Source organism: Sceloporus occidentalis, unplaced genomic scaffold (assembly GCF_023333645.1).
Source record: "Sceloporus occidentalis isolate IW3139 unplaced genomic scaffold, rSceOcc1.0.p SCAF_47, whole genome shotgun sequence".
In the NCBI taxonomy this organism is placed as follows: Eukaryota; Metazoa; Chordata; class Lepidosauria; order Squamata; family Phrynosomatidae; genus Sceloporus; species Sceloporus occidentalis.
The window spans coordinates 4,243,992-4,265,806 of record NW_028317027.1 but is presented as its reverse complement, the minus strand read 5'-3'; the positions used below and the strand labels follow the sequence as shown (position 1 = coordinate 4,265,806).

Below are 21,815 nucleotides of genomic sequence, written 5' to 3'. Positions count from 1 at the left end.
ATTAATATTTGGGCTACTGAAAGTTAGGGGAGGTGGGAGTTAATTTAGGGGCAGTTATGGTTAATGGGGTGTTTAGGGTTAATTTAGGGACAGTTATGGTTAATAGGGTGTTTAGGGTTAATTTAGGGGCAGCTATGGTTAATAGGGTGTTTAGGGTTAATTTAGGGGCAGCTATGGTTAATGGTGTGTTTAGGGTTAATTTAGGAGCAGCTGTGGTTAATGGGGTGTTTGGGGTTAATTTGAGGCAGTTTTGGTTAATGGTATGTTTAGGGTTAATTTAGGGGCTGTTGTGGTTCATGGGGTCTTTAGGGTTAATTTAGGGGATGCTGTGGTTGATGGGGTCTTTAGGGTTAATTTAGGGGCAGTTATGGTTAATGGGGTGTTTAGGGTTAATTTAATGATGAGGACTGAGGGTTAATTTTATTAATTTATTAAAGTTAACTTAAGGTGCAGTTAGAGATAAAGGGGGCAAACTAAGGGGAATCTAAATCCTGGGGGCAGTGAAGATTAACCCAGTATCTGGGGGGTATAAGGCATATCTGGGGAGGACGGAGTGACATATCTGGGGGTATAAGGCATATAGGGTATATAAGGCATATGTGGGGAGGGCAGTGTATCAGGGTGTATAAGGCAGATCTGGGGCCACAGTGGCATATCTGGGGGTAGAGTGGAGTGGCTTATCTGGGGGTAGAGTGGAGTGGCATATGTGGGGAGGGCAGTGTGGCATGTCTGGGAGGCAGTGTGGCATGTCTAGGGAGGATGGAGTGGTGTATCGGGGTATAAGGTGTATCAGGCACAGTGGCATATGTGGGAGGCAGCGTGGAGTGGCATATGTGGGAGGCAGAGTGGCATATGTGGGAGGCAGAGTGGCATATGTGGGAGGCAGAGTGGCATATGTGGGAGGCAGAGTGGCATATGTGGGAGGCAGCGTGGAGTGACATGTGGGAGGCAGCGTGGAGTGGCATATGTGGGAGGCAGCGTGGAGTGGCATATGTGGGAGGCAGCGTGGAGTGGCATATGTGGGAGGCAGAGTGGCATATGTGGGAGGCAGCGTGGAGTGGTATATGTGGGGGGCAGCGTGGAGTGGCATATGTGGGAGGCAGGGCATGTCTGGGAGGCAGCGTGGCCTCTAATCGGCCAACTAATCGATTATGAAAATAATCGTTAGTTGCAGCCCTACAATATATTACTGGGAGAATGCAGAAATACTCATTGCTGGTTTTCCATTAGATCTTTCCATATCACAAATATGGAGGTTTTGACTTCTTTGTAAAGACATTTAAGACAGAGCATGTAAACACCCCATTTAATTGAGGATTTCATTTATTATTGGGCACCGCTGTTCCTTTAATTGTAAGTTGTTTGTCAGCATGTACAACTCATACTTAGCCTTTCCTGTACTAGCGGTTAAATACCACATTTGAGTTATCTGGCTGGTTTCATGCATTTTCTTACTGGATGATTTATTGAAAAGCAGTGTTTGGCCAAACACACAACTCATATGTTCATGACCTTACTTCCCCTCTCGCACAGTAGGACTTTACTTCAACTTAGTTCTCAATTGCTATGTTGTGCCCAACGGTCATCTGCTGCCTTCCGAGATGAGGATAGTAATCGCCCATTGTGGCACCTAGAAATTCAGCCAGTGTCTGTATGCTTCCCATGTCTGACGTTTATCATTCAATAGCTTTTGTTTGTGAAACTCTCTGGTAGTAGGTGAGTCATGTAGCTTCAGGATATTCTCTTGGCTAGAGGATGTGAGAATACTATTCCCTGGAGGACAAGGTTAGAACTTCTACATTTGTGACCTCATCCTTAAATGGCCCGTGATGAGTAAAAACAAAAACCTTCCAAAGTGGGGGGGAAAATCCAATGGTTTATGATTAATATAATAGAATGCTGCTCAGTGTTTGGGATCAAACTTGATTTGTGGTTGTGCTAATGGAAGCATACCGATAAATCCTAATAAAAGTGGCATACCCAGAATAGTAGAGAAGTATGGAGTCCAAACAGGAGGCTTGCATCTTGTATTTTGATTTCTATAAATTAAAGAGCAGTGCTTCGTATCTTGCAGAATACAATAGTGTGTGTAGGCAGGCCCCTAATTAGTTATTGCATCTGTAAATCCAAACGGTTATGCCATGAACTACTGTTATGTCCTATTTTACAGATCCTCTAGAATAAGATAGTGCTAGTTAGGTTTTTATATTTTGGGCTATGCATTTAATATTATAATTTAATTGGAAATGCTATAAACTGTTTAAGCCTCCATGTCGCCGTGATCAACATGTAGTTGTGTTTGAAGTGGCAACACCAACAGTTGTTTGATTCGTGGCGTGGCAGACTAGGTAACTGGAGTTTCTGCTAGTATTTATATAGGAACGTTGAAGATAATCTGGATATTTCAGTCTTACAGAACATTTCACAGAGAGCGCGGTGTCTGCAGCATTACTGAAAAGAGGGTGGTGGGGCTGAGTGAGATTCACGTAGCAAGGGATTTGGAATGTTGCTTAGTTTGGAGCTGCCAAATCAAGTTCTGGATGCCTATCTCTCGATTTTAAAGCTGCCAAGCAGGCTATGCTAGAAATAGTTGTCCATTGAACCTCCTGTAAGGATATTATGTAAACTATACCACTAGAAGTCCTGGTCGATGAGTTAGGTCCTTCAGGATGTCCCCAGAATATTTCATAGTTGGCATCACTCCAGGTTTTAAAATAATACCTGACCTCACGGCACAAAACAAGGACAGAAGTTAAATAATTCTAGCAGCTACTACACTGTTGTATTGATATAAGACAGAGTTTTATTTGTTTCTACCCTTTTTCTCCTCTTTCGCCCTTTTTTTTTTTTTTGCCCCATCCAACGCTATTTGGTATCTGCTGTTCTCACTGCGCACAACGTTATCCAGCAGAGCCGTGTTGTGAGTTGACAGTCAAACTGAATAGGATGTACAGCAAAGGTCTACTTGTGCTTTAAGGCTCATGAGCATGGGTGCTGGTGACAAGACTTTTAGGTGTATATATAATTAAAGTAGTATTAGTATTTATTGGTTTTATATAGCACCATCATATTCTCTAGCACTGTACAATGGCTAGACAGGAGATAACAAGTAGTACATAACAAGTTGATTTACAGTACAGGTGAGGAGGTGAAGATGTTGGTCAGCTTGAGTCCCTTGAATATTATTTTTTTGGCCGCTGTATTTTATGGGTCTCAACCTGCCACTTTTAAGCCTAGTCAGCACTTGAAACTCGCATCACAAATCTCTTAACAAGCTGACAAGGGAGGAACATTTTCTGTCTGTTTCCACAAGGGGGGTGGGTGGATTAAGCTGTCTCTTCTGAGGGTTTCCATGTCATTGATTTAGAATAGTTTAATCCTGTTTGGTTTAGAGCTCTTGTTAATTGAAATATAACGTGACAATTAACACATCTGAACGCAATATAAATATCATGAATCGATTAGGATTTTTAGCATAATAAATGGGGTGTAAAGAAGTATACGTAGATGTACACAGTAACTTTTAAACCACTGTATTAGTATCTATCACTATCTTCCACATGCCTACCACCCTCTCAGTAGAGTAAATCCTCCGATGACACAGCGAGTGCTTCAGATCAGTCAGGTTTTATGGGTGGATGTGCGTGTTGTGTGTATTTGTAGCACACACGGGGTACTTGATCAACATGCATTGCTTTGTAGCTTGAATACTTACCTAATGACATTTAGTTGTAACTGCATTCTCCAGCCGTATAAACTACCGTATTTGCTCGATTATAAGACGAGGTTTTTTTCAGAGCAAATGCTCTGAAAAATACCCCTCGTCTTCTAATCGGGGTCGTCTTCTAATCAGACCTCAAATAGAGGTCTGATTAGGAGACTAAGATCCAGATCCCCCGCACCGCTGCAGGGGACCTGGATCCTCCTGTCTCACCCCCCCCCCCCATCATACACACTTACCGGTGCTTCCTGCTGTATTGCCGGGGCAGCGGGTTGACGTCTACGCGATCCGCGTAGACAACGTCCGCTGCAGCCGGAAGGAGGTGTGGCTAGCAGCGGGGGTTGTCTGCGTCCGTCGCGTAGACCTTCCCCGACTGTCAGAGATCTCTGATCTCTGACAGCCGGGGAAAGTATACGCGACGGACGCATACAAACCCCCGCTGCCAACTCCACCTCCTTCCGGCTGCAGCAGAAGGCGACGTCAACCCGCTGCCCCGGCTGGAAGCACCGGTAAGAGAGGGCTGAGAGGGGAGAGAGGGGAGAGAGGAGAGGGGGGAGAGAGTGTGTGTGTGTGTTAGTTAAATGGGGGCATAGGGCATTTCTGGAGTGGCGTTAAGGGGGCATTTAATAGAGCACTCTGCCTCCTGAAATGCCTTATACCTCCCTATATGCCACTCTGCCCCATAATATGCCTTTTAACCCCCTAAATGCCAGAGTGGCATATAGGGGTATAAGGCATTTCTGGAGGCAGAGTGCTCTATACAATGCCTTTTAACTCCCTTAATGCCACTCTGCCTCCTGAAATGCCTTATACCTCCCTATATGCCACTCTGCCCCATAATATGCATTTTAACCCCCTAAATGCCAGAATGGGATATAGGGGTATAAGGCATTTCTGGAGGCAGAGTGGCATATAGGGGGTCAAAAGGCATACCATGGGGCACAGTGGCATATAGAGGGTTAAAAGGCATATCATGGGCCACAGTGCCATATTGGTGTGGCAAGCCTGGGGGCAGATGTGCGTAACTGGGGGACAGGCTGGAAAATACAAGAAATAAAAACAAAAAAAATATTTTTCTCAATCATAGCTTTTATTAAAAAAAATAGTTTACATGAATTAACATTTACTGGTAAAACTTTTTTCCTTTAGGGTCGTCTTATATTCAGGCTTTTTCTTTTTTCCTAAGTTAATATTCAGATTTTGGGGGGTCGTCTTATAATCAGGGTCGTCTTATAATCGAGCAAATACGGTATTAAAAAGTGTTGTCTGTCTCTGGGAGAGAGGCTTAGATCTAATGTACGAGACAGTGGTAGATAACAAGAACGGCCTCTCGGCAGAAGTGATAAAGGCTAATATAGTCAGGGAATTTAAACATGCATGGGATATGCATAAAGTTATCCTGAATCTCAGAAAGGACCAAGGACCTGATTAAGGTCTCTGTCTCTACATCAGGAGAATTGGGCAGACCAGATGGGCCGACAGGTCCTTAACTGCCGTCCAATTCTGTGTTTCTGTGTGGCTGACTTCCCATACGGTAGTCTAAGGTAGTTTAAATTGGCCTCCCAGAAATCTTTGTCTAGTCCTTACCGTTTGAAGGCGTTACAAATAGAAACAGCATTTTTATGGATGTTCTGGAACAAGGAAATGTTTATCTGAGCACTGTTGATTCCCACAATCATGCCGCAGATCATTTTGTCTGCTTCTTGTGGTAAGGGAATAGATCTTGCGTCTCTTTATCCCAGCATGACCTCAGCGGGGCAGCTATAATCTAAATGCATGGTGTTGATGCAGTCAGTAGGTCAACGCTTGAAGTAATCTGCTCACACCTGGAATGGTGTCGGATTCTGCGGAAAGTACTGCGTGGCGGCGGATTAATATACAGAGGCTATCTCCCAGGTGACAATAGCATATGGCAGAAAACGCTTCTGTAACATGGATAGAATCTCATATTACGAAAGCTTTTCTTTCCTACATCCAAATATTGCAAATATTTTTACAAATAAAGTCAACCAAAAGTCTTGATGGCATTGAATGGCTAATCCTTATCTAGAAAGTCTGACGGCTCTAGAGGCAATGTTGTTAAACTGAGCGTGCCGTCTCCTTGATAAGTCCATAACCTTCCTTGCGGCGTCTTTTTTAATTACATTTTTTTTCTTAGAGGTGTGTTTAGATAACTGGCTAGTAAAGTACCGTAAGACATCCGGTTGGCCGCTGTTTGTTTCTAACAGATCTCTGTTAAAATCTAATTTATATTATTGATTGCATTAACGTTCATATACACTTTGCTTACCAGTGCACTTCTCTTGACCATAACTTTTATTAAAAACAAACTATGTCTTATGCTTTCGAATGAAAGATAAAGGGTAAAGCCGTATTGAAACCATTTGGCCGGGTTCGGATTCCATGATTTTGTTAAGGCTTCCGTTAAAAAAGGCATTTTCTTTTGATGGTTTGAGTAAGCCAGGGGGAAACAAGTATGATAGGATTTCACATGGATATGGTGCTTCTGGGGTCATCTGAACAAAAAAAATATGAGCATATGGTGCTACTAATCTCCCCCTACAGGCTCCACCTGATGGTAAGTGGAGATGTCGTAGCCGCGCTCGTGGTTCGCAGTGGGATGTTCTCGATGCACGCGATGTAATCTGTATAAAGCAGTTTTACCTCCAAATGGATATGCAGCATGTTCTGAAACGTTTTGCAGGCACTTATGGGGTTAAACTTGTTCACCAACAATCTCTTTAGATGCTCTTTATTAAACTTTTTTGTTGAAGTGGTTTCATACATAATGTTTGACTTATTTTAATACATTTTTAGTAAACAAATTTTTAATAAATATTAGTCTCGGTATAACTTAATATTTGATATGCCCTTATATCTGTCAATCATTTTTGTAACTTTATTTATTTACAAGGAGTCTTTCTTGAATGTTAACTTTAATACAGTTTTTAACAACTCCTTTGTTTCCCTTAAAGTGATAAAGAATCTTTGTGTGGTTTCATCTTAGTGAGACTAGTACCTGCCAGTACTGTGCTTCTGAAGGTATTATGAGAGGCGATTAGCAGGAGCATGTCATGGTGATTGCAACACATTTGCCACATCTTAGCAGAATGCTCTTCATACACATGTTACATTGTAGACTTAGCAATATGGAAAGGTGATCTCCAGCCGCTTTAGTGCATATGGTGCCTAGTGTCCCCTTTTAAATTATTTTTGTCAAACTCCAGGCCATGGGGCGTTCATCAGAATCCTAGGTATGCATTTGCTCTCATTACCTGTCCATCAGCTCCTTGGCTTGCAGGAGATGTGCTCAACTGCACACAGCTCTTGCTTGTCATTGAGCTTACGCTCTATAACTGTCATCAGCCAGCTTCAATAGTGACTTGCACAAGACTTTCAGGCAGTTCTAATAAGACCTCGGTGCACACGTGGAAAGCACTCCGGTGTGGGACCTTGGTTTCAAAAGAGATCCTCTCATAAAGCTTTATAATGCTATGGTACTCTTCTGTTGTGACAATATTAATCAGTTCTGATCTGTTACCTTTCCCCTCCATCAAGGATGAAGAAGAGGAAATAAAACTGGAAATCAATATGCTGAAAAAATATTCTCATCACCGAAACATTGCTACTTATTATGGTGCTTTCATAAAGAAGAGCCCTCCGGGCCATGATGACCAACTTTGGGTAAGCACATTAACAATTCCTTTTGTTCATTGTTTTTCTCTCTGATATCCATTACTTAAAGGGAGAGTTTAAACGCCTTGACACCACCACTAAAGAAGAATGCACATTAAAATATTCTGTAAGTAGTAAGTATTCTTCAAGTAAAAAATAATTAAATACATATGACAGCCACACAAGAGCAATTTTAATGGATGAGGTACCAGGTATGTCACTGGTCCTGTTAGGACCTGGCACACCATTAATTGCAAAGGGGTAAACCCAAAAGAAATGATCTCATTAATCAGGAGTGTTCTCCACAGCCTGAGACTATTAAGAGTCCAGTCTCGTAACATACATTATATGGACAAAAGTATTGGGACACCTGACGATTACAGGTTTCAGCTTCCACTCTTCTGGAAAGGCTTTCCACAAGATTTTGGAGAATTTCTGTGGCAACCATGTCTTTTATGGACACTGCTTTGTGCATTTCAGTCATGCTGAAATTAAAAAGGGTCTCCCCCAAAGTGTTCCCCCTGTTTGTGTAATGGTCAGGTGTCCCAATACTTTTGTTCATATAGTGTATGCCAATTTATGAAAATTCCAAGGCCACTTGAACAGCTCTATCTTCAAAGACATGGACGCATTTTTAAATTGCCTTTTTTTTTTTTGGATCTTTATTCTATGTCCTAAAAGTACTAATATGAAATAATCTCTGCCCATTGTACAGCAGTACAAACTGGTCTAGGCTGACTAGGTGGCAGGTCCAGGGTAGCAGTGGCACACTGGTGTACTGCTGTTCAATGGCCCATTTACACTTTGGTGCTTCCTGGCACTGCTCGACTACAAAAGACAAGGGACTACAGTAATCCCGTACTGTATTGTGGGAAGTGCGCTTTAGCTTAAATGGCTTAAAAAGTATTTGCCATGGGGCCACAGCATCTGGCCCTTGTGTCTGACTAACTTTAATGGGAGGGGAAGACAGAGGATATAAGAGGAAAAAAAAGGAGAAATACTTGTGATCAGACAAAGGAGTATAGTAGTGATGGTACTAGTCGGCCTCTGCCCCAATGTTGCATTATGATGAAAAACATAAATTAAGAATTCCAACCACTTATGGCTTACTTGGCTGTCAAAGTGGACCCAGGAGACTAACCATGTATTCTTTACATGTCTGGATTGGAGAAAGATGCCATGTCAAGAAATCTTCAGATACAAAAGAATAAATTATCTTCCACTACCCAAACTCCTCCTATGTATGTAGAAATGGAGCTTAATCAGCCTGTGGATTTCTGGAGTGTTATTTACATTCCTTATGACTTGTTGATACTAGAGATGAAGGATGTCATACTGCTGCAGTAGTTATTCACTGATGCCAGGACTGGGCTCTGAGAAGCTGCATGCAATATATTGTGCAGAAGACACCTATGTTTCACTTACACTAAAGCGACAGGCATGCACTTAAAAGCAGGTAGCACCTGAAGGTCAGATGACGCACATCTATTTTGGGAAGAACCTACTGTAGATAATCATTTGAGGGTAGATTAAAGGATACTCTTCCACTAAATGTTAGACATTCATCCATAGTTAACTTGCTTCAAGGAAAAAATTAGCTGCAGTGTTCCCTTCGGAATAAAATGAAGTTAGGAAAATGATTTAAGTGAAATACGGTATTTACAGTGAATAATTCTCAAGTGACAATCTCTGCTTGGAACCCAAATCCCACGGCGAATTCCTCATTGGATGTCTGTTCTAGAAGGTCAGGATATTTGATGGGTATGGGTATGTCAGTACTTTTCAGCCATACATTTTTTTCTTCTTTCTTATAAACTTTAAGTGAAAAGGTTTTGACATCTTGTCATACAATACATAAAAAAAAAAAAAAAAGTTTTTTTTCCAGTCTTCATGCAAATGCATACATTTGTGCATATTTTGTTCCTCTTGAAATAACATCTTGTACTTGTCCTCCTTGCAATGCTCTGCTTCTGAGTGCTGCGAGGTGAGCGAGTGGTCTGTCTCCACCCACTCCCACCTCTGGCCCTGCGCCATTTTGCTTCCATCCCGATCCCTCTCTGCCTCTAGCCTGTATCATTTTCCTTAATTGCATGCGAAGGAAGGAAAACCCAGACACTTGTTGGGTCGCTATTCACAACATGAGCCAACAGTTTTAGAGAGGTTTTCCAGAGAATGTTTATGCTCTTGAACCATCTAGATTATATCTATCAAAGGTTTAGAGATTTGTCTCTGTTCCGCCATGTAATAAGTGGAATTCAGCTGTTGTCGGTTCCTTGAGTTGCTTACATTGGTTTTGACTTCTTACAGCTTGTGATGGAGTTCTGTGGTGCTGGCTCGATTACTGACCTAGTGAAGAATACAAAGGGGAATACTCTGAAAGAAGACTGGATTGCTTATATTTCCCGTGAGATACTTAGGGTAAGAGAAAATAATGTTCTGTCTGCAGCATTCAATATATTGCTGGGAATTTTTCAATGAATTATTAATCGGCTATGTCATGGCAGGTATCCTTTTTATGAAATGGAAATCCCCTTGCTGCAGAAACAAACGGCAAGGTATTGGCATCACAGGGCTAACCAGCAGAAGTGATAATTGCGCTAATACAGGACGTCAGTCATTGGGGAATTGGCCAGACACAAAGCTCTATCCAACAACTTATGATGTACATTCGTGTGCACCACATTCAATTAGTCCTACATATGGGGATAAACAAGTTGCGTTATTGAATCCACAACATAAATTTTGTAAAAACCAATGAACATATGATTTATAAAATGCATACAAGTCTTTCATTGTGTGTTCTATATAAAGTAATTGTGACCGTTCTTTGTCTTAACCTATACCAAGGGTTGGTGCATTTGGTTTGGATCTAGGAGCCAGACAAAAACATGATTGAGAGAGAGAACCTGGCTCCTACATTTTTTATTTGCAGTTATTTAAAGTTTTGGTCATATGTTCCCTCTCTCTTCAAAGATGATGCTCCACCATCATAAGTCCCTATGATATATATATATTTAAAAAAAGAAAGTCCCATTCTAAAGATAATTTTTATCTCACAAAATATATTTAATAATTAGAAAAAGTTTTTTATTGATCAATAGAATTAAAATTTGGCAAATGTATTTTTGATGATCCATTTAATAAAGACTTGATAGATAAGTTAATGAAAACAATAATCCATTTAATAGATACATGATTACATTATTAGTACATCAGTAACTTGTTAATTGATAAATATTAAATTGGCAAATAATTTGTTACACACACACACACACACACACACACACACACACGCTATCTCAAAACACTGACTCGAGCACTATGGTACATCCAGGCACCCGCCTCAGCACCCTTCTGTAGCCAAGCAGGGGCCCAAAATATGTATTAAGTTCTATTTGCTGAGGAGCCGGTACTGGGAGTCGTTGGCTCCTTTTGTTACCGTGATGCTTTATCAGGGCTATAGGTTTTTTTTGTTAAGCAATTGGTAAATTTTGTTGTAACCTACTCTGGTTTCAGGGCTTGGCGCACCTCCACGCGCATCACGTGATTCACAGAGATATCAAAGGGCAGAACGTTCTGCTGACTGAGAACGCAGAGGTGAAGCTTGGTAAGTGACGGCATTCAAGTGATAGACCATGTGCTATTGAGGTTGCAATCCTTGTAACACTTGTTTGCAACTACCTACTTATAAAATAACTTAGGAAAAGGTTGAACCAAAGCAGATTTCTTTAAGCTTGATGTAGTATTTTTTGTATACTAACGCTCCTATGTAGAGTTGCAACAGCAAAGACTTCATACTTGACACATTTCCTGATTCAGCAGATGGACCTTTGTCCATAGACGCATGGCTACACACACACGCTTTCCTGGTCCATTTCAATAATCATGCTCTGGTGTGAAAGCCTGTGGAGTCACACTGTTACGGAGACTTATTCTAGCTGTTCTAAATGCAACTTTCTAGATATTAAATGTCCTTTTGGATCATTGTTTTACTGAACTATATTATACAGGGTAACAAAAGAAACTACCTTGGTTGAATTTAGTAGCCTAATGATATCATTTGGTTGCTATTAATGCCATTAAATTACTGTACTGACACAAGCACCATACCTTATTATGTTATGTTTCGTGTACATGCAACTATGCCCTTGTCTTTTAGTGTAAGACTATATTGATTTCATGCCAGCATATATATTCTTGCTAAAAACTTTACAGCATATAGATTTGCTCTGCTGACCAGGCAGTCTTTAATTAGGCATGTACTGGAAGTTCTTATCTTGTTCGGTTCATGTCATTCCCTGCAGTGGATTTCGGGGTCAGCGCACAGCTGGACAGAACTGTGGGGAGGAGGAATACATTTATTGGTACTCCTTACTGGATGGCTCCTGAAGTTATTGCCTGCGACGAAAACCCAGATGCTACTTACGATTACAGAGTGAGTCACATTTAATACTCACATTCCCAATGTTTGGTTGAAGAGGGATACATTCAGTATTGTCCAGTGCTGGAGTATTCTCTGAATAGACTTGTGGCAAGTTGAGTTGATAAGTGATGTTTTTCACTAGGTCTAAAAGAGAATTCCTGGTTCCCAGTTGCTAAAGACTCTAGCATACAACATTGAAGAACCTGAGATGTTCCTCAAAACTTGTAGTATAATAGTAATATTATAATCACGTGTTATTTTGGTCCTTAAAAGTTTCCCAGATCTTCTTTCTGTAAACAAAACTATTTAATTCAGCAAATATTTGCATGCGTAAACTGTAAATTAATGGGCTTAGGCGCATATCCCCATGATGCACTGCCTTATGGACAGGGAATCTTGGACATTTTGGAGTAGCTGTGTTTAACAAGAGGCATCAATGTAACAAGGAAGCTGGCAACAGCCGTGACTTAATGCATGTGTAGCTGATACACACCACTAAATTAATATCTGAAAGCTTCAGCTTCTGATGTAAATCTAATTTTTTCATCAATATTGCAGGAAGTGCCAGTGATGTTCTTGTAAGAATGTGGCATATGTGGAACCTCTGTATTCAGACTCATGATTTAATAACTGTGGTATATTTAATTGGGAGGAGTTAAAACATGCTTGTTACCTTTTTTTAAAATTCTTTCTTTTTATCTTGGAAAATTTAAATAATTTTGAGCAACCTCAACTATGAAGTCACTACATTATCAATTGACATCAATTTGCTAAAAACTTTGAGTCTGTTCCTTAACAGAGTGACCTTTGGTCCTGTGGCATTACAGCTATTGAGATGGCAGAAGGTGCTCCTCGTAAGTATTACTTGATATCTTACATTTACTTTTCAGTTGGATGGATAATCTTACAAGTATCGAGATACGTTTGTCAAATATATTTTTATATTGTTTTAGCATTTCTGCTAGTGAGTTTATTGATATAGAATTATATATAATTGCTTGGTAAATTATTAATGTGTTCTTAAATTTATGCCAAATTAGATTTTTTTGTGGTTATGTAATATGAAAGTTTGCAATTTTTCTTTTTTGTCCTTTTTTTTTAGCTCTTTGTGACATGCATCCTATGAGAGCTTTGTTCCTTATTCCAAGAAATCCACCTCCTCGGCTGAAATCTAAGAAATGGTAAGTTGAATTGGTGTGTTTGTGTGTATATTTGTATGTAATGTAAATGGGTTTAGCAGTATCAGTCCAGTAGACACGATGTCAATTGCAGAGTATGCGGTGATACCTTTTTTTATTGGACTAACATAATATTTAAAAGACAAGCTTTCGAGATGTATCCTCCCTTCATCAGGTCTGAAGCAATACTGATCAACATGACAGAGGTTATAACTTAAAACAAGTGATGGTATTAGGGAAGGGGGGGGGTTGAGTGGGGTGTCATAAATAATTGGCCTGGAGTGTATATGTATAGTGTATGAGAAGTATGCACACCGCTGCTTATGAACAAATTGATCAGAGCCTAAGCCAATAATTATTCCACACGTCCTCCAGCAATGTAAAGTGAAACTAATTGTAATTGTAACAGAGGAACTCTTTATGCTTTTTTGTTTTTGTTTTTGTTTCACCTTGTCTTGTCTCGGCAGCCAAAGACTGTCATTCTAAAGCTTCACCATAACCTGATATACTGGATGTATGTGCTATTTTCAGATATCCTCATGAATTATGAGTAGAATCCATGCAGAATTCTATTTTGATCAGTCCCAGTCGTACTCTTATAGTGCATCCTTCCTGCTAGTTATGTGTCTAACAGTCTGTATGCTTTGACTGTGTTTTGGCTGTTATAAGTAATGTGATGGCATAGACACAAAGTCTTCCAAGTCTATGATGGGAAAGTTCGTACCCTCTTCATTTTGTTTGTTTTGTAGTGATACCTTGACCCTAAATGGGAATTTTCTACACATCAAGAAGAGGAATTACTTTGGTGACTCTAAAGTGTATTTTTAGTGCAGCTGGAATTTGGCGTGGAACCCTTTCATGATTTTAGCAATAGCAGTTATAATAAGATTGATTAACTGCCTATTGTTTCCATAATTGCTGCAATAGATTTTTTTTCACTGTTAATCCCCAGTTTCTCGCCTTCTAGACGCAGTAAAGCCCACATTTAGCTTCAGTTCCTACGAATGTTCTCCTGGCGCGTGACCTAATTAAGCGTATTTTCCATTCAATTGTTCTATTATGTGCTTTAACAAAGATGAAAATAGTTAAAAATGGCAATCTCCTAGTATGTTAATATACCTGCAATTTGTTTTAGTGCTAAACTAGGAAAAGCTATTAAATGGGCAGTAATGTCCATTTTTTTCCCTAGGCATCGATTAAAACCAACCGCACAATGGCATGTTAGCCTACTAAGCAGGCAAGTGGCTCTGCAGAGTGTTAACGATTGGTGGGGTTCACGAGAGTAAGCCTAAAGGAAAAGTTCACACGTTTTTTACCTTTTACAGAAATGCTTTTGGTTCAGTGGGGTTGGTACAGGTATCTCTTTGGCTCAATGGCTGTTAACCGATGCGTGCACTTAGCGATTGTTTCCTGTTTCTCCAGTCTACTTTTGAGTGTTTTATACGGTTACATACAAAAGCCATTTGTGATATCATTGCTTATCTAGAGGGATAACAGCAGTGCTAACAAGACTGGCTTTAGGCAACTTTGGCATTCTTCTTTGCGGCAGCGATGCTTTTTTGAGAAGATGTTGAATAGAAGCCATAGGCTGAAATATTGTTTTAGGTGTTTAGTGTAAGCACTGTTTTTTTGTTTTTTTTCTCACCAAGTTTTTCTAATTTCTAATTGGTCAAGATATCTGCACATTTTCAAATGGCTCATTTTAGAAGCTTATAGACCTTGATCAAGATAGTTTTCCTTTATTGCAAATCAACAGATGTCAAGTACTATAACCGCAATGATCAAAATACTTTTGATGGAATTATTAAAACAAATAAACCAAGGGACATTTTCCAGTACTCGTTAAGCCAACTTAGAATGGTGCAAACATGTTCTGTAATGTCATATTCAAAGGCAAGGTTACTGACACACCTTACAGTATGTAAGGAAGAAAGGTGAAGGAGAAAGGCTTTATCTCCATCCAGTAAGCCACGTTTCCGTACTTTATCCCTGATTTCAGGCAGTAGGTGATGGGAGCAGGTGATCTGTGCTTTTGAGATACTATTGATCTCTCTTCTGATCTCCATCATGGACTTCACGGAAAGTCAAGATCTGCACTGTGACTATAGAAGCACCCATCCTACTGTCCCTTTGAGCCCCATTTTTATTCCTGCCTCCCTATTATAGATATGAAAACTTCCAGGGAATTGTGTGTGTATGTGTGGTCTTTATAAGAAAAGGATCTGAGGATTCTTTTACTTTTTAGTGGAATCCTAAATCATTTGTGCCAGACTTGTACGTTATGAAATCTGTTATCTGTGTTTGAAGGGGACAATTGGCCTACTAAGATGTTTGAAAGTAGTCTAATTTAACTGGTGGATACTGAAAGGTTACTCTCTACCCATGTAAACTTGCATCGGACAAAGAAAGATTCCTAGACATTAGTTTTAGTTTTCTACAATCGTTAAACTAAAAGTGCTGAATAAAATTATTTCTTGGCAAACGTTTAAAAATAAATAAATAAATAATCCATAATGTCATGGGAGCCGTTAAATGTGTATTTGTGAAGGTGGCCTTATATGTAACAATATTCCAATTGATGTACTATAGGTGGAAACAATGAGGGAGAATATGCAAGCTATTCTAAATACGACAAGACCAAGGACCAAATTATTTATTTACAGCAGGGAAAATAGTCTAGAAAGAGTCTTCAAATTCTGATGCTGAATCTGTTGAGATAAACTAACGGTATTTATATTAGTCACGGGATTCATTACAGTCCCTTTATTTGCAAGATTCCCATAGCAAATGTGATGCGTTGCCTTGGTTCAATTTCTGAGCAGAGGATACTCATGGAATTTAGCGTAACTTTATTTGCTTTGCCTATTTTGTGTATGTAATGTCACTCACAGCCTGCGTGTTTATTTTTTTTAGGTCAAAAAAGTTTTTCAGTTTTATAGAAGGCTGCCTTGTGAAAAATTACATGCAGCGTCCTCCAACTGAGCAACTACTTAAGCACCCTTTTATAAGGGACCAGCCAAATGAGCGGCAAGTGAGAATCCAGCTCAAAGATCATATCGACAGGACCAGGAAGAAGAGGGGAGAGAAAGGTAGGCGTTTCACGCGAGGCTTCTATATCCTGCCAAGAATGAAGAAGTGAACTTCGAGGCTTACTTATGCATTAAACTTTACTTAGATTTTTCAGCCCGGCCATTTTCAGTCCTTTATTGGGGCAATGTACAAAAATAACGTATTATATTTTAAATTGTTCCTTGACGAATATCTGCGTTAGGGATCAAAACCCTTTAATAGATGTCACTGATGGAAAATTTTGTATCCGGCTTTTTGTATTTATTTATTTTTTTTTTTTGCTCGCTGATGCCTGGTGTGGCACCTCCAGCGTGCCTGCGCTGGCATTTGTCCGACTATGACTTGGAGTAGAAGAAAAGTCTGTTCTTATCAAAAAGAATTACTACAAGTGTGATAAACCTACTATTCACAACAGAAATAGATTTATGTGTTGTCGTATAATATGTCCGCTGACACCCTGTTCCTCCTCACCTTTTTTGTCATTCTGAGATGGTTTGTAGATACCTCCACTTTTTTTGCATTGATTATGCCAGAACAGACAAAGCGGCAATTGATGTCTGTATCCAGCTCAAAAGACTGCTTGCATGCTGGGAATCATCCCTCCAGAAACTAACAGAGTCCAATTAAGGACCTTTTTGCTGCTATTTGTCTTTCTAATTCAAATATTGTATGGCTTTTTTTGCGTGCTTGTGAAAGGACGCAGAGAGACCAATGTTTGTAGTGGTTCAGTGTTCCTTAGGATACAATTTAAAAAAAGGACATTGTGGTTCTATGGTGGACATGCAGAGCCTTTCAGAGAAGAACACTACAAACAGAACTGCTAATTATAAGATTGCTTGATCTTTAACAATTTCTGCTGGTGGGAAATTATGGTTACGTTGGCTTTGGTATGACACAAAGTTGAATATATATATATTTACTTTATAGATTACAGCCACCTGCATACTTAGAGCTGTTTTGTATGTGCTGGCTGGACAAATGAGCAGCATATATGAATGTAAAATTAGAAACATGCTCCTTTTTCATAATTGGAGTTTTTCAATTCCTTCTTGAGATGCTAGAAAAGGCTAGGTCATTTGTGAGTACTTATGGAATAGAATATTTTAGGATATTCTCACAAGAGGCACCATTCTGTTTCCTGCACAAGGATATTATTATGCCATAAAGTTACAAAACTCATCTCTTGGTGACACCTGTGTGATCTAAAGGGACATCTATGTATGTCCCTTTTATATCTTAAGGAATTCTTATTCGATTCCTCGGACAGGAGCTTGTGGTTCTGGCGCCTCCAGCAGCAACCACTTACACCTGTTTTTTTTTCCTTCTCTCAGATGAAACAGAATATGAATACAGTGGAAGTGAAGAGGAAGAAGAGGAAGTGCCTGAACAGGAAGGAGAGCCAAGGTACGGCATGTCTTGGAATCCCCATATTGAATAGTGGCAAACCCTGCTAGACAGAATTCTTCTGCTGACCATCAGGTTCTTTATCTAGCAAGGAGAATTCTGCCTGGGCTAGTGGGCTGCTACAAAACGTCAGCCATCTTAAACAAAGGAGAAGGACTCTCTCATCAGTCTTTATGAGGCCTACAAATAAATTCATTGAGATGGACCTGCCGCCATTTTGTTGTTGCTGTTATAGTAGTGCATTGTGGCAACAACTCATCTACCACAAGGAAGAATCAGAAATGAAAAATTGCCGAGCACACACAGCATGCTTAGATATCCAGCCCTAGTGAATATCTTTAATAGATTGTAAGTCCGCAAGCAGGGCCCTCTCTACCTAATATATGGGACTTGTCTTAGTCTGTCAATTCTATTTTTGTCATACGCTTTGTAAGTAACGCGGCGTAAATTGTTGGCGCTATATAAGTAAAAGATAATATAAATTAGAAGTGGGCAGCCTTTATATGAATCTATGTGCTTTGGGTAAAAAACTTTAATAATGTGTTTAAGTGTGGTATTGTATCAATGTGGGTGGCAAACACAGTGTATTTGACTTAGTGCTGTAAAATTTTTATGGAATTTAGCAGAGGCACCAGTGATTAACTGGTTATCCTGAAAACACACTTTTTTTTTTTTTCTTTTTTTTTCTTTTTATGAAAATATTTTGTATTGGGACGAAACAGAAAAATATGTAAAGTTCCTAAAAGCTTCTGTCATTTTTACATCTCTTTTTCTATGTCACTATAGACTGCTTTATGAATTTGAAAATTAGGGTCAACTTTGTGATTAGGTAAATTGCTTTTCCCTAGTAAATTTAAAATATTTTGTACACATGATGTCTGCATACAGTATTGGTCTGCGACATATATACAAAAGAAATAACATTGAATGTTAAATGTTGCAGGCTCTCCTGCTACTGATACCTGGAGATATTTAAATGTTCTCCTCCTTTTTCAGTGCAATGCATGCGCATGTGGCCATCGTCACATTAGATATTAAGGGTTTGTTATGTGAGCTGCTTTTCCACCATTGTGATTTATACAGAGTTGGAACATAAAAGAGCTGCAATCAATAAAACTTTTTAAAATTCAATTTTTAATTCACCGTAGATAATTTTTCATTTGCTTGCGAGTTTGCCCTCTAAGTTAGTATTATGCCTTAACTGGAAATTAAACACTAGGTTGGGTTAATGGAGCAAATTCAATTTTTTGACTTATTTTATTCAATAGATTAAGTTCACCAATATTTCCCTTTCAGCTCCATTCTCAACGTGCCTGGGGAATCCACACTTAGACGTGATTTCCTGAGACTCCAGCAGGAGAACAAGGAGCGCTCTGAAGCCTTGCGGAGACAGCAGCTGTTGCAGGAGCAACAGCTCAGAGAGCAGGAGGAATACAAGAGACAGCTCTTGGCAGAGAGACAGAAGCGTATAGAACAGCAGAAAGAGCAAAGGAGGCGACTTGAAGAGGTACAGAAATGGTTTGCATCTTATCCATTCATTTTTTTGTGAAGCATATTTGTCTACTAGTTCTGGAAGTATAAAAAAAAAACAAATCACAAAAACCACAATGGTAACTTTAGTGACAGGTTACATATTCTAAGAAACAGAAAATCGATTTTGTACACGAGGGAACAACTTTATTTGACCGTCTGATTAAAAAAGTCAACTTTAAATAACTAAACCTGTTCATCTCTAGCCCCAAAAGACAACCAGACTACCAGGGGTCACCTGTTCTCTTCATTGAACATTTTATGTACTTGGCAGCTGCTGAAGATTCTGTGGTCATAATTAGGTTCATATAAACCTAGAATTTGATAGCAGGTAAAGACCATTTGGTCCATCTAGTCTGACCATTATTCCTGTTGTAAAGACTCAAACTCTAATTAGTCCTTTAGTCCTGCTTCGATTCGGAATGGCTACATGCTTATCCCATGCATGTTTAAATAAACTCACCGTATGAACCTCTACCACTTAATCTTTGCTGACAAAAGATTGTTGTGTTGTCATAAAATGGTCTCCTGAGAATTTTTTTCTACAAAATGCATCCAGGGTGCTCATGATTTTCAAGAGTTTAATTGTGTAAAATACATTTTGACTGTAGTTTATGGTCACTAAAACAAGTCCGATATCTAAATTATTTGCAGCTTAATATGTTTGTGTTTGTTTCTTTATTCATTATGAGTCGGTTACACAGATTTCTTTTCATTTTTGGCCCGTAGTGTGTAGGTTACACACGGATATTGAGGTTTTTGGGGTTTTTTTTTTTGCTGGAGGCAAATGCTCTGAAAAATACCCCTCGTCTTATAATCAGACCTCAACTAGGTCTGACTATGAGACTAAGATCCAGATCCCCCCGCAGCGATGCAGGGGACCTGGATCCTCCTGGATTTTTCCTATAGGGTAATTTTATATTCAGGCTTTTTCTTTTTTTCATAAATTAATATTCAAATTTTGCGGGGTCGTCTTATAATCGAGGACATACGGTATTTTTTTTTTCTATAATTTGAGAGCATCCCTTTAATGATTGGCATCATGTATCGATTGTAGGCTACACGAATAACGTTATGTAACACACTTAGAAATTTCCTAGATATTTAAATATATTAATTTAGACTTTGATAATTTGGAAAATTATTATTGTTGATTAAAACCATTTTTAGCATTTAGAAACGGATTCCTACTCTGTTGTGCATTTAAACAGCATACATTTTGTTACAATACAGTGTGCTATCATTAGGATATATAAAACATGTTGTGATTGATCACTTTTTTTATTTTAAATGTAACTGGATTATAAAACAGTAAAGCACTGTTTGAATTTTCTTGCTAGTTAATTGCAGTTGATGATGCATTCATTCTGTTAATGGTGACCCCTTATTAATACCAGCAACAAAGGAGAGAACGTGAGGCTCGAAGGCAGCAGGAACGGGAACAAAGAAGGAGAGAGCAGGAAGAGAAAAAGAGAATGGAAGAGATGGAAAGACGACGAAAAGAAGAGGAAGAAAGACGAAGAGGAGAAGAAGAGAAAAGACGAGTAGAAAGAGAACAGGTCAGTACAACTGTCATTCGCAAAGTAACTACAGGCATTTAATACCTGTAAGGCTTTATTAATTTTCCCCTGGTACGGGTTCACCAAGAGAGCTGTAGTAACTCCCAGAGATCACCCACATGTATCCTCCTGTTGTCCCCGGAATAACTTCCAGCACCAGTCAGCATGCGCACCTTGGAACCCTGCTATGTGTACCCAATAAGTAGACACAACTACCTTGAGTTGAGTACAGCAAGCATTTTATTGTTGAAAAACATAGCCTCATAAATCCACAGAACTGCATTTACATAGATAAACGGATACATGTATACAACCCAACCTTCAATTCCCCTCGCAGTAATCCAGTTAATCGGATTAGTTAAACAATGGCGTTCCTACCTGTGCTATCTTTGTTTGACAGCTAGGCTGGAGCCATCTCTGACTACCTTCGGGGCCTGCATGACAGGTCATTCTGTCACATCCCCTATAAATGATTTGTCACCATACAAACCATTGGGATGCTAGAATCGGCAATGATACTTTATTGGTTGCTATGGTGATTAGAGTGCTTCTCAAACGTTGTTGTTTTTTTTTATAAAGAGCAATTATGATGCAAAGTCCAGAGTCTTATATACCATTTGCAGACGTATTAATGGTTTATGGTATCAGAGGCAACAGTTTGACCAGTTGGACAATATTAGCTGGTGCAAATACATTGGGCCCACTTTCTGGAGTAGTCTACCCAATAGGTTTTTGATTCTAGAATTGAAAGAGGGGTACCTGTTTGCTGCTGCTGAGTTTTTTTTCTGTAACTGACATATTAAGATTGTATTTTTTCTATGGAAATGTTTTATGTGTTACATAGTCACATATTAAATAAGGTTGAAAAAAGACCTACGTCCATCAAGCTCAACCCTTCTACCTAACCTTACTCTAGATACAAAAGAAGGCAACCCCCCTAATTAAGCTACTTTGAATTCTGCTATCGGGGGGGGGGGGGAATCTTTCTTGACTCCAAAAGGCAATCTGTTTTCCCCTTGGATCAAGAAGCTCTAGAATATTGTTATTCTATTTATTGCCCGGTATGCTTTTCTAAAAAAAATATCCAGAGCCCTTTTGAATGCATCTAATGTATTTGAGAACACCACACCTCCCTTGGCAGTGAATTCCATACCTTTATTGTCCTTGCTGTAAAAAACCCCCTTGTCATCTATGAAATCTCTTCCAATCTCAGAGGGTAACCTCTTGTTCTTTGTACATCTCTGCTAATGAACAGA

The 21,815-nt window shown here is 39.4% G+C and overlaps 1 protein-coding gene across 26 annotated transcripts in view; it reads left to right on the top strand.

Moving 5' to 3' along the window:
• LOC149289244 (mitogen-activated protein kinase kinase kinase kinase 4) overlaps positions 1-21,815 on the top strand; it is an 83,106-nt gene that overhangs the window by 35,089 nt on the left and 26,202 nt on the right. For all 26 annotated transcript variants that reach the window (XM_089490828.1, XM_089490847.1, XM_089490846.1 and 23 more), the window contains exons 4-13: positions 7,280-7,405; positions 9,704-9,814; positions 10,913-11,003; positions 11,701-11,831; positions 12,619-12,673; positions 12,922-13,000; positions 15,911-16,086; positions 17,398-17,470; positions 18,767-18,977; positions 20,398-20,559. In XM_089490828.1, the coding sequence (XP_089346954.1) occupies positions 7,280-7,405; positions 9,704-9,814; positions 10,913-11,003; positions 11,701-11,831; positions 12,619-12,673; positions 12,922-13,000; positions 15,911-16,086; positions 17,398-17,470; positions 18,767-18,977; positions 20,398-20,559 (1,215 nt within the window). The remainder of the gene's footprint in view (positions 1-7,279; positions 7,406-9,703; positions 9,815-10,912; positions 11,004-11,700; positions 11,832-12,618; positions 12,674-12,921; positions 13,001-15,910; positions 16,087-17,397; positions 17,471-18,766; positions 18,978-20,397; positions 20,560-21,815) is intronic.